At 51.2% G+C, this 14,943-nt stretch overlaps 1 protein-coding gene across 1 annotated transcript in view; it reads left to right on the top strand.

Moving 5' to 3' along the window:
- The window catches only part of fads6 (fatty acid desaturase 6), a 42,948-nt gene extending 28,548 nt beyond the window's left edge, over nucleotides 1-14,400 (top strand). Inside the window, exons 5-6 of the mRNA XM_068004411.1 lie at nucleotides 9,905-10,084; nucleotides 10,908-14,400. Coding sequence (XP_067860512.1) covers nucleotides 9,905-10,084; nucleotides 10,908-11,057 — 330 coding nt within the window. The 3' untranslated portion in view covers nucleotides 11,058-14,400. The remainder of the gene's footprint in view (nucleotides 1-9,904; nucleotides 10,085-10,907) is intronic.
- The last annotated feature ends 543 nt before the right edge of the window (nucleotides 14,401-14,943 follow it).

Raw genomic sequence — 14,943 nt, forward strand, 5'->3', positions numbered from 1 at the left:
GGGTTTATAAACAGTGACACTGGTCTGGGGGGGTTTATAAACAGTGACACTGGTCTGGGGGGGTTTATAAACAGTGACACTGGTCTGGGGGGTTTATAAACAGTGACACTGGTCTGGGGGGGTTTATAAACAGTGACACTGGTCTGGGGGGGTTTATAAACAGTGACACTGGTCGGGGGGGGTTTATAAACAGTGACACTGGTCTGGGGGGGTTTATAAACAGTGACACTGGTCTGGGGGGGTTTATAAACAGTGACACTGGTCTGGGGGGTTTATAAACAGTGACACTGGTCTGGGGGGGGAATAAACAGTGACACTGGTCGGGGGGGGTTTATAAACAGTGACACTGGTCTGGGGGGGTTTATAAACAGTGACACTGGTCTGGGGGGGTTTATAAACAGTGACACTGGTCTGGGGGGGTTTATAAACAGTGACACTGGTCTGGGGGGGTTTATAAACAGTGACACTGGTCTGGGGGGTTTATAAACAGTGACACTGGTCTGGGGGGGTTTATAAACAGTGACACTGGTCTGGGGGGGTTTATAAACAGTGACACTGGTCTGGGGGGGTTTATAAACAGTGACACTGGTCGGGGGGGTTTATAAACAGTGACACTGGTCTGGGGGGTTTATAAACAGTGACACTGGTCTGGGGGGTTTATAAACAGTGACACTGGTCTGGGGGGGTTTATAAACAGTGACACTGGTCTGGGGGGGTTTATAAACAGTGACACTGGTCGGGGGGGTTTATAAACAGTGACACTGGTCTGGGGGGGTTTATAAACAGTGACACTGGTCTGGGGGGGTTTATAAACAGTGACACTGGTCTGGGGGGGTTTATAAACAGTGACACTGGTCTGGGGGGGTTTATAAACAGTGACACTGGTCTGGGGGGGGGTTTATAAACAGTGACACTGGTCTGGGGGGGTTTATAAACAGTGACACTGGTCTGGGGGGGGGTTTATAAACAGTGACACTGGTCTGGGGGGGTTTATAAACAGTGACACTGGTCTGGGGGGGTTTATAAACAGTGACACTGGTCTGGGGGGGTTTATAAACAGTGACACTGGTCTGGGGGGGGGGTTTATAAACAGTGACACTGGTCTGGGGGGTTTATAAACAGTGACACTGGTCGGGGGGGGTTTATAAACAGTGACACTGGTCTGGGGGGGTTTATAAACAGTGACACTGGTCTGGGGGGGTTTATAAACAGTGACACTGGTCTGGGGGGGTTTATAAACAGTGACACTGGTCTGGGGGGGTTTATAAACAGTGACACTGGTCTGGGGGGTTTATAAACAGTGACACTGGTCTGGGGGGGTTTATAAACAGTGACACTGGTCTGGGGGGGTTTATAAACAGTGACACTGGTCTGGGGGGGTTTATAAACAGTGACACTGGTCTGGGGGGGGGTTTATAAACAGTGACACTGGTCGGGGGGGGTTTATAAACAGTGACACTGGTCTGGGGGGGTTTATAAACAGTGACACTGGTCTGGGGGGGTTTATAAACAGTGACACTGGTCTGGGGGGGGTTTATAAACAGTGACACTGGTCTGGGGGGGTTTATAAACAGTGACACTGGTCTGGGGGGGTTTATAAACAGTGACACTGGTCTGGGGGGGTTTATAAACAGTGACACTGGTCTGGGGGGGTTTATAAACAGTGACACTGGTCGGGGGGGTTTATAAACAGTGACACTGGTCTGGGGGGGTTTATAAACAGTGACACTGGTCGGGGGGGGGGGTTTATAAACAGTGACACTGGTCGGGGGGGGTTTATAAACAGTGACACTGGTCTGGGGGGGTTTATAAACAGTGACACTGGTCTGGGGGGGTTTATAAACAGTGACACTGGTCTGGGGGGGGGTTTATAAACAGTGACACTGGTCGGGGGGGGGGTTTATAAACAGTGACACTGGTCGGGGGGGGTTTATAAACAGTGACACTGGTCTGGGGGGGTTTATAAACAGTGACACTGGTCGGGGGGGTTTATAAACAGTGACACTGGTCGGGGGGGGTTTATAAACAGTGACACTGGTCTGGGGGGGTTTATAAACAGTGACACTGGTCTGGGGGGGTTTATAAACAGTGACACTGGTTTGGGGGGGTTTATAAACAGTGACACTGGTCTGGGGGGGTTTATAAACAGTGACACTGGTCGGGGGGGGGGTTTATAAACAGTGACACTGGTCTGGGGGGGTTTATAAACAGTGACACTGGTCTGGGGGGGTTTATAAACAGTGACACTGGTCTGGGGGGGTTTATAAACAGTGACACTGGTCTGGGGGGTTTATAAACAGTGACACTGGTCTGGGGGGGTTTATAAACAGTGACACTGGTCTGGGGGGGTTTATAAACAGTGACACTGGTCTGGGGGGGTTTATAAACAGTGACACTGGTCTGGGGGGGTTTATAAACAGTGACACTGGTCTGGGGGGGTTTATAAACAGTGACACTGGTCTGGGGGGGTTTATAAACAGTGACACTGGTCTGGGGGGGTTTATAAACAGTGACACTGGTCTGGGGGGGTTTATAAACAGTGACACTGGTCTGGGGGGGTTTATAAACAGTGACACTGGTCGGGGGGGTTTATAAACAGTGACACTGGTCGGGGGGGGTTTATAAACAGTGACACTGGTCTGGGGGGGTTTATAAACAGTGACACTGGTTTGGGGGGGTTTATAAACAGTGACACTGGTCGGGGGGGGTTTATAAACAGTGACACTGGTCGGGGGGGTTTATAAACAGTGACACTGGTCGGGGGGGTTTATAAACAGTGACACTGGTCTGGGGGGGTTTATAAACAGTGACACTGGTCGGGGGGGTTTATAAACAGTGACACTGGTCTGGGGGGGTTTATAAACAGTGACACTGGTCTGGGGGGGTTTATAAACAGTGACACTGGTCTGGGGGGGTTTATAAACAGTGACACTGGTCTGGGGGGGTTTATAAACAGTGACACTGGTCTGGGGGGGTTTATAAACAGTGACACTGGTCTGGGGGGGTTTATAAACAGTGACACTGGTCGGGGGGGGGTTTATAAACAGTGACACTGGTCTGGGGGGGTTTATAAACAGTGACACTGGTCTGGGGGGGGGTTTATAAACAGTGACACTGGTCTGGGGGGGTTTATAAACAGTGACACTGGTCTGGGGGGGTTTATAAACAGTGACACTGGTCTGGGGGGGTTTATAAACAGTGACACTGGTCTGGGGGGTTTATAATCAGTTACACTGGTCTGGGGGGGATTATAAACAGTGACACTGGTCTGGGGGGGTTTATAAACAGTGACACTGGTCTGGGGGGGTTTATAAACAGTGACACTGGTCTGGGGGGGTTTATAAACAGTGACACTGGTCTGGGGGGGTTTATAAACAGTGACACTGGTCTGGGGGGTTTATAAACAGTGACACTGGTCGGGGGGGGTTTATAAACAGTGACACTGGTCTGGGGGGGTTTATAAACAGTGACACTGGTCTGGGGGGGTTTATAAACAGTGACACTGGTCTGGGGGGGTTTATAAACAGTGACACTGGTCTGGGGGGGTTTATAAACAGTGACACTGGTCTGGGGGGGTTTATAAACAGTGACACTGGTCTGGGGGGGTTTATAAACAGTGACACTGGTCGGGGGGGTTTATAAACAGTGACACTGGTCTGGGGGGGTTTATAAACAGTGACACTGGTCTGGGGGGGTTTATAAACAGTGACACTGGTCTGGGGGGGTTTATAAACAGTGACACTGGTCTGGGGGGGTTTATAAACAGTGACACTGGTCTGGGGGGGTTTATAAACAGTGACACTGGTCTGGGGGGGGAATAAACAGTGACACTGGTCTGGGGGGGTTTATAAACAGTGACACTGGTCGGGGGGGTTTATAAACAGTGACACTGGTCTGGGGGGGTTTATAAACAGTGACACTGGTCTGGGGGGGTTTATAAACAGTGACACTGGTCTGGGGGGGTTTATAAACAGTGACACTGGTCTGGGGGGGTTTATAAACAGTGACACTGGTCTGGGGGGTTTATAAACAGTGACACTGGTCGGGGGGGTTTATAAACAGTGACACTGGTCGGGGGGGTTTATAAACAGTGACACTGGTCGGGGGGTTTATAAACAGTGACACTGGTCTGGGGGGGTTTATAAACAGTGACACTGGTCTGGGGGGGTTTATAAACAGTGACACTGGTCTGGGGGGGTTTATAAACAGTGACACTGGTCGGGGGGGTTTATAAACAGTGACACTGGTCGGGGGGGTTTATAAACAGTGACACTGGTCTGGGGGGGTTTAAAAACAGTGACAATGGTCGGGGGGGTTTATAAACAGTGACACTGGTCGGGGGGGTTTATAAACAGTGACACTGGTCGGGGGGGGATTATAAACAGTGACACTGGTCGGGGGGGGATTATAAACAGTGACACTGGTCTGGGGGGGTTTATAAACAGTGACACTGGTCTGGGGGGGTTTATAAACAGTGACACTGGTCTGGGGGGGTTTATAAACAGTGACACTGGTCTGGGGGGTTTATAAACAGTGACACTGGTCTGGGGGGGTTTATAAACAGTGACACTGGTCTGGGGGGGTTTATAAACAGTGACACTGGTCTGGGGGGGTTTATAAACAGTGACACTGGTCGGGGGGGTTTATAAACAGTGACACTGGTCGGGGGGGTTTATAAACAGTGACACTGGTCGGGGGGGTTTATAAACAGTGACACTGGTCTGGGGGGGGTTTATAAACAGTGACACTGGTCTGGGGGGGTTTATAAACAGTGACACTGGTCTGGGGGGGTTTATAAACAGTGACACTGGTCTGGGGGGGTTTATAAACAGTGACACTGGTCTGGGGGGGTTTATAAACAGTGACACTGGTCTGGGGGGGTTTATAAACAGTGACACTGGTCTGGGGGGGTTTATAAACAGTGACACTGGTCTGGGGGGGTTTATAAACAGTGACACTGGTCTGGGGGGGTTTAGAAACAGTGACACTGGTCTGGGGGGGGTTTATAAACAGTGACACTGGTCTGGGGGGGTTTATAAACAGTGACACTGGTCTGGGGGGGTTTATAAACAGTGACACTGGTCTGGGGGGGTTTATAAACAGTGACACTGGTCGGGGGGGTTTATAAACAGTGACACTGGTCGGGGGGGTTTATAAACAGTGACACTGGTCTGGGGGGTTTATAAACAGTGACACTGGTCGGGGGGGTTTATAAACAGTGACACTGGTCTGGGGGGTTTATAAACAGTGACACTGGTCTGGGGGGGTTTATAAACAGTGACACTGGTCTGGGGGGGTTTATAAACAGTGACACTGGTCTGGGGGGGTTTATAAACAGTGACACTGGTCTGGGGGGGTTTATAAACAGTGACACTGGTCTGGGGGGGTTTATAAACAGTGACACTGGTTTGGGGGGGTTTATAAACAGTGACACTGGTCTGGGGGGTTTATAAACAGTGACACTGGTCTGGGGGGGTTTATAAACAGTGACACTGGTCTGGGGGGGTTTATAAACAGTGACACTGGTCTGGGGGGGTTTATAAACAGTGACACTGGTCTGGGGGGGTTTATAAACAGTGACACTGGTCTGGGGGGGTTTATAAACAGTGACACTGGTCGGGGGGGTTTATAAACAGTGACACTGGTCTGGGGGGGTTTATAAACAGTGACACTGGTCGGGGGGGGGTTTATAAACAGTGACACTGGTCTGGGGGGGGTTTATAAACAGTGACACTGGTCTGGGGGGGTTTATAAACAGTGACACTGGTCGGGGGGGGGTTTATAAACAGTGACACTGGTCTGGGGGGGTTTATAAACAGTGACACTGGTCTGGGGGGGTTTATAAACAGTGACACTGGTCGGGGGGGGTTTATAAACAGTGACACTGGTCTGGGGGGGTTTATAAACAGTGACACTGGTCTGGGGGGGTTTATAAACAGTGACACTGGTCTGGGGGGGTTTATAAACAGTGACACTGGTCTGGGGGGGTTTATAAACAGTGACACTGGTCTGGGGGGGTTTATAAACAGTGACACTGGTCTGGGGGGGTTTATAAACAGTGACACTGGTCTGGGGGGGTTTATAAACAGTGACACTGGTCTGGGGGGGTTTATAAACAGTGACACTGGTCTGGGGGGTTTATAAACAGTGACACTGGTCTGGGGGGGTTTATAAACAGTGACACTGGTCTGGGGGGGTTTATAAACAGTGACACTTGTCTGGGGGGTTTATAAACAGTGACACTGGTCTGGGGGGGTTTATAAACAGTGACACTGGTCTGGGGGGTTTATAAACAGTGACACTGGTCTGGGGGGGTTTATAAACAGTGACACTGGTCGGGGGGGTTTATAAACAGTGACACTGGTCGGGGGGGGGGTTTATAAACAGCGACACTGGTCGGGGGGGTTTATAAACAGTGACACTGGTCTGGGGGGGTTTATAAACAGTGACACTGGTCTGGGGGGGTTTATAAACAGTGACACTGGTCTGGGGGGGTTTATAAACAGTGACACTGGTCGGGGGGGTTTATAAACAGTGACACTGGTCTGGGGGGGTTTATAAACAGTGACACTGGTCTGGGGGGGTTTATAAACAGTGACACTTGTCTGGGGGGGTTTATAAACAGTGACACTGGTCTGGGGGGGTTTATAAACAGTGACACTGGTCTGGGGGGGTTTATAAACAGTGACACTGGTCTGGGGGGGTTTATAAACAGTGACACTGGTCTGGGGGGGTTTATAAACAGTGACACTGGTCTGGGGGGGGGTTTATAAACAGTGACACTGGTCTGGGGGGGTTTATAAACAGTGACACTGGTCTGGGGGGGTTTATAAACAGTGACACTGGTCTGGGGGGTTTATAAACAGTGACACTGGTCTGGGGGGTTTATAAACAGTGACACTGGTCTGGGGGGGTTTATAAACAGTGACACTGGTCTGGGGGGGTTTATAAACAGTGACACTGGTCTGGGGGGTTTATAAACAGTGACACTGGTCTGGGGGGGTTTATAAACAGTGACACTGGTCGGGGGGGGTTTATAAACAGTGACACTGGTCGGGGGGGTTTATAAACAGTGACACTGGTCTGGGGGGGTTTATAAACAGTGACACTGGTCTGGGGGGGTTTATAAACAGTGACACTGGTCTGGGGGGGTTTATAAACAGTGACACTGGTCGGGGGGGGTTTATAAACAGTGACACTGGTCGGGGGGGGTTTATAAACAGTGACACTGGTCTGGGGGGGTTTATAAACAGTGACACTGGTCTGGGGGGGTTTATAAACAGTGACACTGGTCGGGGGGGTTTATAAACAGTGACACTGGTCGGGGGGGTTTATAAACAGTGACACTGGTCTGGGGGGGTTTATAAACAGTGACACTGGTCGGGGGGGTTTATAAACAGTGACACTGGTCGGGGGGGTTTATAAACAGTGACACTGGTCTGGGGGGGTTTATAAACAGTGACACTGGTCGGGGGGGTTTATAAACAGTGACACTGGTCGGGGGGGGTTTATAAACAGTGACACTGGTCGGGGGGGTTTATAAACAGTGACACTGGTCGGGGCCTCCCGGTGTATCACTTCCTGCAGTCTATTTTCGTGTGTCAGTGAGGAACACAGGAACAGGAGGAGGCCATTCAGCCCCTTGAGCCTGTTCCGCCATTCAATTGGACCATGGCTGATTTGCATCTTATCTCTGTTTACCCACCTCGGTTCTGTCCCTCTTAATACCCTTACCCAATAAAAATCGATCGATCTTAGTTTTGAAATTTTCACTTGACCCTCAGCCTCAATGGCCTGTGCCCGATATAGAACATATCACTCCAACCTCTGACTTCCTTTCCGTCGCCCTCGCCCCGCGCTGTGTTCAGCCACAATGCCCCCACACTCTGGAACTCGCTCTCAACCCCTGCCTTTCCCACTTGCTGTCTCTCTGCTGTTCTCTAAAATGGTCCTGAAACCTCCTTCTTTGATGGTGCTTCGGAGCACATCTCACTTTTCACTGCTCAGTGTCCATTTTGTGCCTCTGTGGAACGCTTCGGGACATTTTATGATGTTTAAATGACTGTCTAAAGGCAAGTCGTAAAAATGAATTTGCTGCGAGATATCACTGGGCTATTGGCTTTTCTACTTTGGCACCAAGTGTCACCATCTCCCAGGGCAGGTACAGCACGGGTTAGATACAGAGTAAAGCTCCCTCTACACTGTCCCATCAAACACTCCCAGGGCAGGTACAGCACGGGTTAGATACAGAGTAAAGCTCCCTCTACACTGTCCCATCAAACACTCCCAGGGCAGGTACAGCACGGGTTAGATACAGAGTAAAGCTCCCTCTACACTGTCCCATCAAACACTCCCAGGGCAGGTACAGTACGGGTTAGATACAGAGTAAAGCTCCCTCTACACTGTCCCATCAAACACTCCCAGGGCAGGTTCAGCACGGGTTAGATACAGAGTAAAGCTCCCTCTACACTGTCCCATCAAACACTCCCAGGGCAGGTACAGCACGGGTTAGATACAGAGTAAAGCTCACACTACACTGTCCCATCAAACACTCCCAGGGCAGGTACAGCACGGGTTAGATGCAGAGTAAAGCTCCCTCTACACTGTCCCATCAAACACTCCCAGGGCAGGTACAGCACGGGTTAGATACAGAGTAAAGCTCCCTCTACACTGTCCCATCAAACACTCCCAGGGCAGGTACAGCACGGGTTAGATACAGAGTAAAGCTCCCTCTACACTGTCCCATCAAACACTCCCAGGGCAGGTACAGCACAGGTTAGATACAGAGTAAAGCTCCTTCTACACTGTCCCATCAAACACTCCCAGGGCAGGTACAGCACGGGTTAGATACAGAGTAAAGCTCACACTACACTGTCCCATCAAACACTCCCAGGGCAGGTACAGCACGGGTTAGATGCAGAGTAAAGCTCCCTCTACACTGTCCCATCAAACACTCCCAGGGCAGGTACAGCACGGGTTAGATACAGAGTAAAGCTCCCTCTACACTGTCCCATCAAACACTCCCAGGGCAGGTACAGCACGGGTTAGATACAGAGTAAAGCTCCCTCGACACTGTCCCATCAAACACTCCCAGGGCAGGTACAGCACAGGTTAGATACAGAGTAAAGCTCCTTCTACACTGTCCCATCAAACACTCCCAGGGCAGGTACAGCACGGGTTAGATACAGAGTAAAGCTCCTTCTACACTGTCCCATCAAACACTCCCAGGGCAGGTACAGCACGGTTAGATACAGAGTAAAGCTCCTTCTACACTGTCCCATCAAACACTCCCAGGGCAGGTACAGCATGGGTTAGATACAGAGTAAAGCTCCCTCTACACTGTCCCATCAAACACTCCCAGGACAGGTACAGCACGGGTTAGATACAGAGTAAAGCTCCCTCTACACTGTCCCATCAAACACTCCCAGGACAGGTACAGCACGGGTTAGATACAGAGTAAAGCTCCCTCTACACTGTCTCATCAAACACTCCCAGGACAGGTACAGCACGGGTTAGATACAGAGTAAAGCTCCCTCTACACTGTCCCATCAAACACTCCCAGGACAGGTACAGCACGGGTTAGATACAGAGTAAAATCCTCTCAACTCTCCCAGGAACAAGAGGTAGCCACTTCCCACAGAGCCATTTTTCTTTATCTCTCCAAGTCCTTTAGCAAATCAACACCAAATATTAAGGGATTGTGGTCAGCTTTATGCAGTGGGCTTAAACTGTCCAAGACTCATTTTGTTTGGGACCCTTGCATCCAGCAGACCGAAGGGGCATCATCCCATCAGTCCAGGTGGGATTCGAGCCCAGGATAAGGGCCAGTGTCTGACCATTGTGCCACCCAATATTTATTTCAGGTTATAGATCAGTAAACATATCTTTTTATTATTTTTCGAAGCATATTGGACTGGCGATGTTCTCTCCTACAAAGAAGCCAAAGAGAATCTACCAGATGGCCCATGGAGTGTTGAATCTGCCTCGGAACGTGCTTCTAGATTGGTTCTTTGGGCACTCACTCATCAACTGCCATGTTGAGCATCATTTGTTCCCGACATTGTCTGACCACATGTGTCTAAAGGTAGCTCTCGTTCTTCACTCCCTTCATATTTTACCGTCAATTTTTCACTCATCAAGGTGAGGGATGTCGGTGCGGGGGAACGAAACAGTTTCTATTCCAGGCATCCAGAGTCAACATCAAACACTAGGGTGATAGAGGGAGGGGCTGTGATGGGAGAGTTAGGGTGATAGAGGGAGGGGCTGTGATGGGAGAGTTAGGGTAATAGAGGGAGGGGCTGTGATGGGAGAGTTAGGGTAATAGAGGGAGGGGCTGTGATGGGAGAGTTAGGGTAATAGAGGGAGGGGCTGTAATGGGAGAGTTAGGGTAATAGAGGGAGGGGCTGTGATGGGAGAGTTAGGGTAATAGAGGGAGGGGCCCCGATGGAGAGTTAGGGTAATAGAGGGAGGGGCTGTGATGGAGAGTTAGGGTAATAGAGGGAGGGGCCCCGATGGAGAGTTAGGGTAATAGAGGGAGGGGCTGTGATGGGAGAGTTAGGGTAATAGAGGGAGGGGCTGTGATGGGAGAGTTAGGGTAATAGAGGGAGGGGCCCCGATGGAGAGTTAGGGTAATAGAGGGAGGGGCCTCGATGGAGAGTTAGGGTAATAGAGGGAGGGGCTGTGATGGGAGAGTTAGGGTAATAGAGGGAGGGGCTGTGATGGAGAGTTAGGGTAATAGAGGGAGGGGCTGTGATGGAGAGTTAGGGTAATAGAGGGAGGGGCTGTGATGGGAGAGTTAGGGTAATAGAGGAAGGGGCTGTGATGGAATCAGTGGCATTTCTTGCATTGACTTTTCTTATAACAAGAATGATGGATAATGATTCGCTGTCCGGTCTGAACGTCTACAGGTGAAGCCCATTGTATTGAAGTATTTCAAACAACATGACATCCCTTACAATGAGGACACCTACCTCTCTCGCCTTCGGTTGTTCATTGACAAGTACGAAGAACTTATGGTCCGTGCACCACTGCTCACTGAGTTAGTGGGTATCCAGTGAGGTGTGAATGAGTCTGCCTCACAGTGCGGTGTCTCGGAACACAGCATCTTCAATCACCTCGTATAACCTCACAGTCACAACACTCATATCCTGCTCATTTCTTATTCTGAGCATTACACGATTATTTAAGGGGAATTACACAACTGTTTAAGGAGGTATTACACAAAGGGCACAATTTCAAAATTTGCGGATGACACAAAACTTGGAAGGACCCTCCCAGTAACCCTCCAGTAGTGACCCTCCCAGTTACCCTCCAGTAGTGACCCTCCCAGTTACCCTCCAGTAGTGACCCTCCCAGTTACCCTCCAGTAGTGACCCTCCCAGTTACCCTCCAGTAGTGACCCTCCCAGTAACCCTCCAGTAGTGACCCTCCCAGTTACCCTTCAGTAGTGACCCTCCCAGTTACCCTCCAGTAGTGACCCTCCCAGTAACCCTCCAGTAGTGACCCTCCCAGTAACCCTTCAGTAGTGACCCTCCCAGTAACCCTTCAGTAGTGACCCTCCCAGTTACCCTCCAGTAGTGACCCTCCCAGTAACCCTTCAGTAGTGACCCTCCCAGTTACCCTTCAGTAGTGACCCTCCCAGTAACCCTTCAGTAGTGACCCTCCCAGTTACCCTCCAGTAGTGACCCTCCCAGTTACCCTCCAGTGACCCTCCCAGTTACCCTCCAGTAGTGACCCTCCCAGTTACCCTCCAGTAGTGACCCTCCCAGTAACCCTTCAGTAGTGACCCTCCCAGTAACCCTTCAGTAGTGACCCTCCCAGTTACCCTTCAGTGACCCTCCCAGTGGTGATTGGGAGCAGATCGTTAACTGTTGACTGTTTCTCTGTGGAATTAACTGCGAGTCACCGAGACCTCAACTGAGCACCGAAGTACGTTTCAATTGAGTGCTGGGGTGTGGGACATTGGTGAAAGGGTTAAGAATGGAGCCCAGGTTTGTCACACATGACAGCAAGGTTACCTCAGCTCATACAGAACGGGCTGCACTGTGTAGTGCGGCAATTCACAGTGTTCGGATTCAGGCCAAGAAACAGATATTGCAACTTAGGGGGTACGGGAAGCTGGCACTGGGGGTACAGGAGGCTGGCACTGAGGGTACAGGAGGCTGGCACTGGGGTACAGGAGGCTGGCACTGAGGGTACAGGAGGCTGGCACTGAGGGTACAGGAGGCTGGCACTGAGGGTACAGGAGGCTGGCACTGAGGGTACAGGAGGCTGGCACTGAGGGTACAGGAGGCTGGCACTGAGGGTACAGGAGGCTGGCACTGGAGTGCAGGAGGCTGGCACTGAGGGTGCAGGAGGCTGGCACTGGGGTGCAGGAGGCTGGCACTGAGGGTACAGGAGGCAGGCACTGAGGGTACATGAGGCTGGCACTGGGGTACAGGAGGCTGGCAGTGGGGTACAGGAGGCTGGCGCTGGGGGTACAGAGGCTGGTGCTGGGGGTGCAGAGGCTGGTGCTGGGGGTACAGGAAGCTGGTGCTGGGGGTACAGGAGGCTGGCACTGGGGGTACAGGAGGCTGGCACTGGGGGTACAGGAGGCTGGTGCTGGGGGTACAGGAAGCTGGTGCTGGGGGTACAGGAAGCTGGCACTGGGGGTACAGGAGGCTGGCACTGGGGGTACAGGAAGCTGGTGCTGGGGGTACAGAGGCTGGCACTGGGGGTACAGGAGGCTGGTGCTGGGGGTACAGAGGCTGGTGCTGGGGTACAGGAGGCTGGCACTGGGGGTACAGGAGGCTGGTGCTGGAGGTACAGAGGCTGGTGCTGGGGGTACAGGAGGCTGGCACTGGGGGTACAGGAAGCTGGCACTGGGGGTACAGGAAGCTGGCACTGGGGGTACAGGAGGCTGGTGCTGGGGTACAGAGGCTGGTGCTGGGGGTACAGGAAGCTGGTGCTGGGGGTACAGGAGGCTGGCACTGGGGGTACAGGAGGCTGGCACTGGGGGTACAGGAGGCTGGCACTGGGGGTACAGGAGGCTGGCACTGGGGGCGCAGTAGGCTGGTGCTGGGGGCGCAGGAGGCTGGCACTGGGGTACAGGAGGCTGGTGCTTGGGTACAGGAGGCTGGCACTGGGGGCACAGGAGGCTGGCACTGGGGGCGCAGGAGGCTGGCAACGGGTATGTAGGAAGCTGGGGTACAGGAGGCTGGCACAGCGGGTACAGGAGGCTGGAGGTCGGGTGCAGGAGGTTGGTGCTGAGGGTACAGGAGTCTGTGTGTTTCTGTTAAGAGGTTGGTGCAGGATTCAGTGATCTTGACACACTTGCTCAGGATGTTGACTTTGCTTCTTATCTGTGAGGACCCTGCACCGACCTGCTGCTTCACCCCTTCCCAGGCTGCCCCGCCTGCAGCTTACTGAGTACGGTGCCCCTCACGACTCGCCTTCTCGTCTCAGCATGTCACACTGGGCTGTCTCCCTGAATCACAACCCCCCCCACCCCGAGAATTGGCTGTATCTCCCAGCTCCTCCCAGCACAGCACGAGCGAGGAAAAGCAGAACTCAACATTGCAGGTGCACCTTAAAGGAGCTGAGAATACACATTTATTCCCCTGTCCGGGATATCCCACCTCCCCTCGGCCTCTGCATTCCCAGCGCTTGATGTAAATCCCTCTGAGAGGGGGTCGCACAGCGTAAAATGAGGAGACGGTGGGAAAGGAGGCAATGTTCCCCCTGATAATATTCCAGCTGCTAATGAACCACTCGAGGAATTTCAGTCCCAAAATTCCTTGTGGGAATTCTACAGATCTCTCGTTCTAGGATCATATAGTTTTGTGGTATCAGATGTGTACACAACAGTTGTCTAAGTGTAAATGTAAGGAATCTTACAACACCAGGTTATTTGAAAATCACAAGCTTTCGGAGGCTTTCTCCTTCGTCAGGTGAAGTGTGGGATTCCTTGAAGGTTAACGCAAGGGAATCCCACACTCACCTGACGGAGGAGAAAGCCTCCGAAAGCTTGTGATTTTCAAATAAAACTGTTGGACTATAACCTGGTGTTGTAAGATTCCTTACATTTGTCAACCCCAGTCCATCACCGGCATCTCCACATCATAAGTATAAACAGGCTTGTCCGTTTTGAAATGCGATTCTGACAACCAAGAAAAATATGGTTTCAAACTCTTCCCTGCTGCTACAGTTAGAAAACATCCAACAGATCCCAGTCAGTGCCCCAGTCTGTTTAAAACTGTGAAAGATATTGTAACATCCTGGTAATCTAATGGGCTCTCAATGTTGCATGGAATCTAATATTTTATTATGGTCTGTATACTGAATAAATTGTAATTCTAACCTTTTTTTCTTCTTATGCTTCCTTGGTGTTTAATTTGTAAATAAATACCACAATTAATTTAACCTGTACAACTCTGGTCTTTGTTTGATATTTCCACCTTTGCAGATAGGCTGGAGATCGGTGGGAATCCCACCTAAATTCCAATAGCCTCTTTACCACAGCTGGGTTCATCATTTGACCCAGGTCACATTAACTCCTGTGAGAGCGGAACTCATGAGAAACTGTTTCCCTGTTCACGAGGGATAGGGTTTGCTCAGGGAAAATGCTGAACAGCCTGAAGAGAGAAATCTGTTCAGTAGTTCTCTTGTGTTAACGATTATAATTTGTTTTTTACATCGAGCGTCAACAGGCTATTTGACTGTGAAGGGCATCAGAATGAAGCCTGAGCTTGTTCCCACCTGATGCCCGAATACCTGCACATTCAAACCGGGGGGGGGGGTATCACTGGATAGTGATCAGGAGTGGGGTCCCAGGCTGCTTGTTTAAGCCAATGGCATCGATATCTAATTCAATGACCCCTCCTACTGCACTGGCTCAGATTAGTTACCTCAGTAATTAAAGCTGGACCCTCCCAGTCCCCTCTACCCCAATACCCTACCAATACC

This window comes from Heptranchias perlo, chromosome 23, assembly GCF_035084215.1.
Source record: "Heptranchias perlo isolate sHepPer1 chromosome 23, sHepPer1.hap1, whole genome shotgun sequence".
In the NCBI taxonomy this organism is placed as follows: domain Eukaryota; kingdom Metazoa; phylum Chordata; class Chondrichthyes; order Hexanchiformes; family Hexanchidae; genus Heptranchias; species Heptranchias perlo.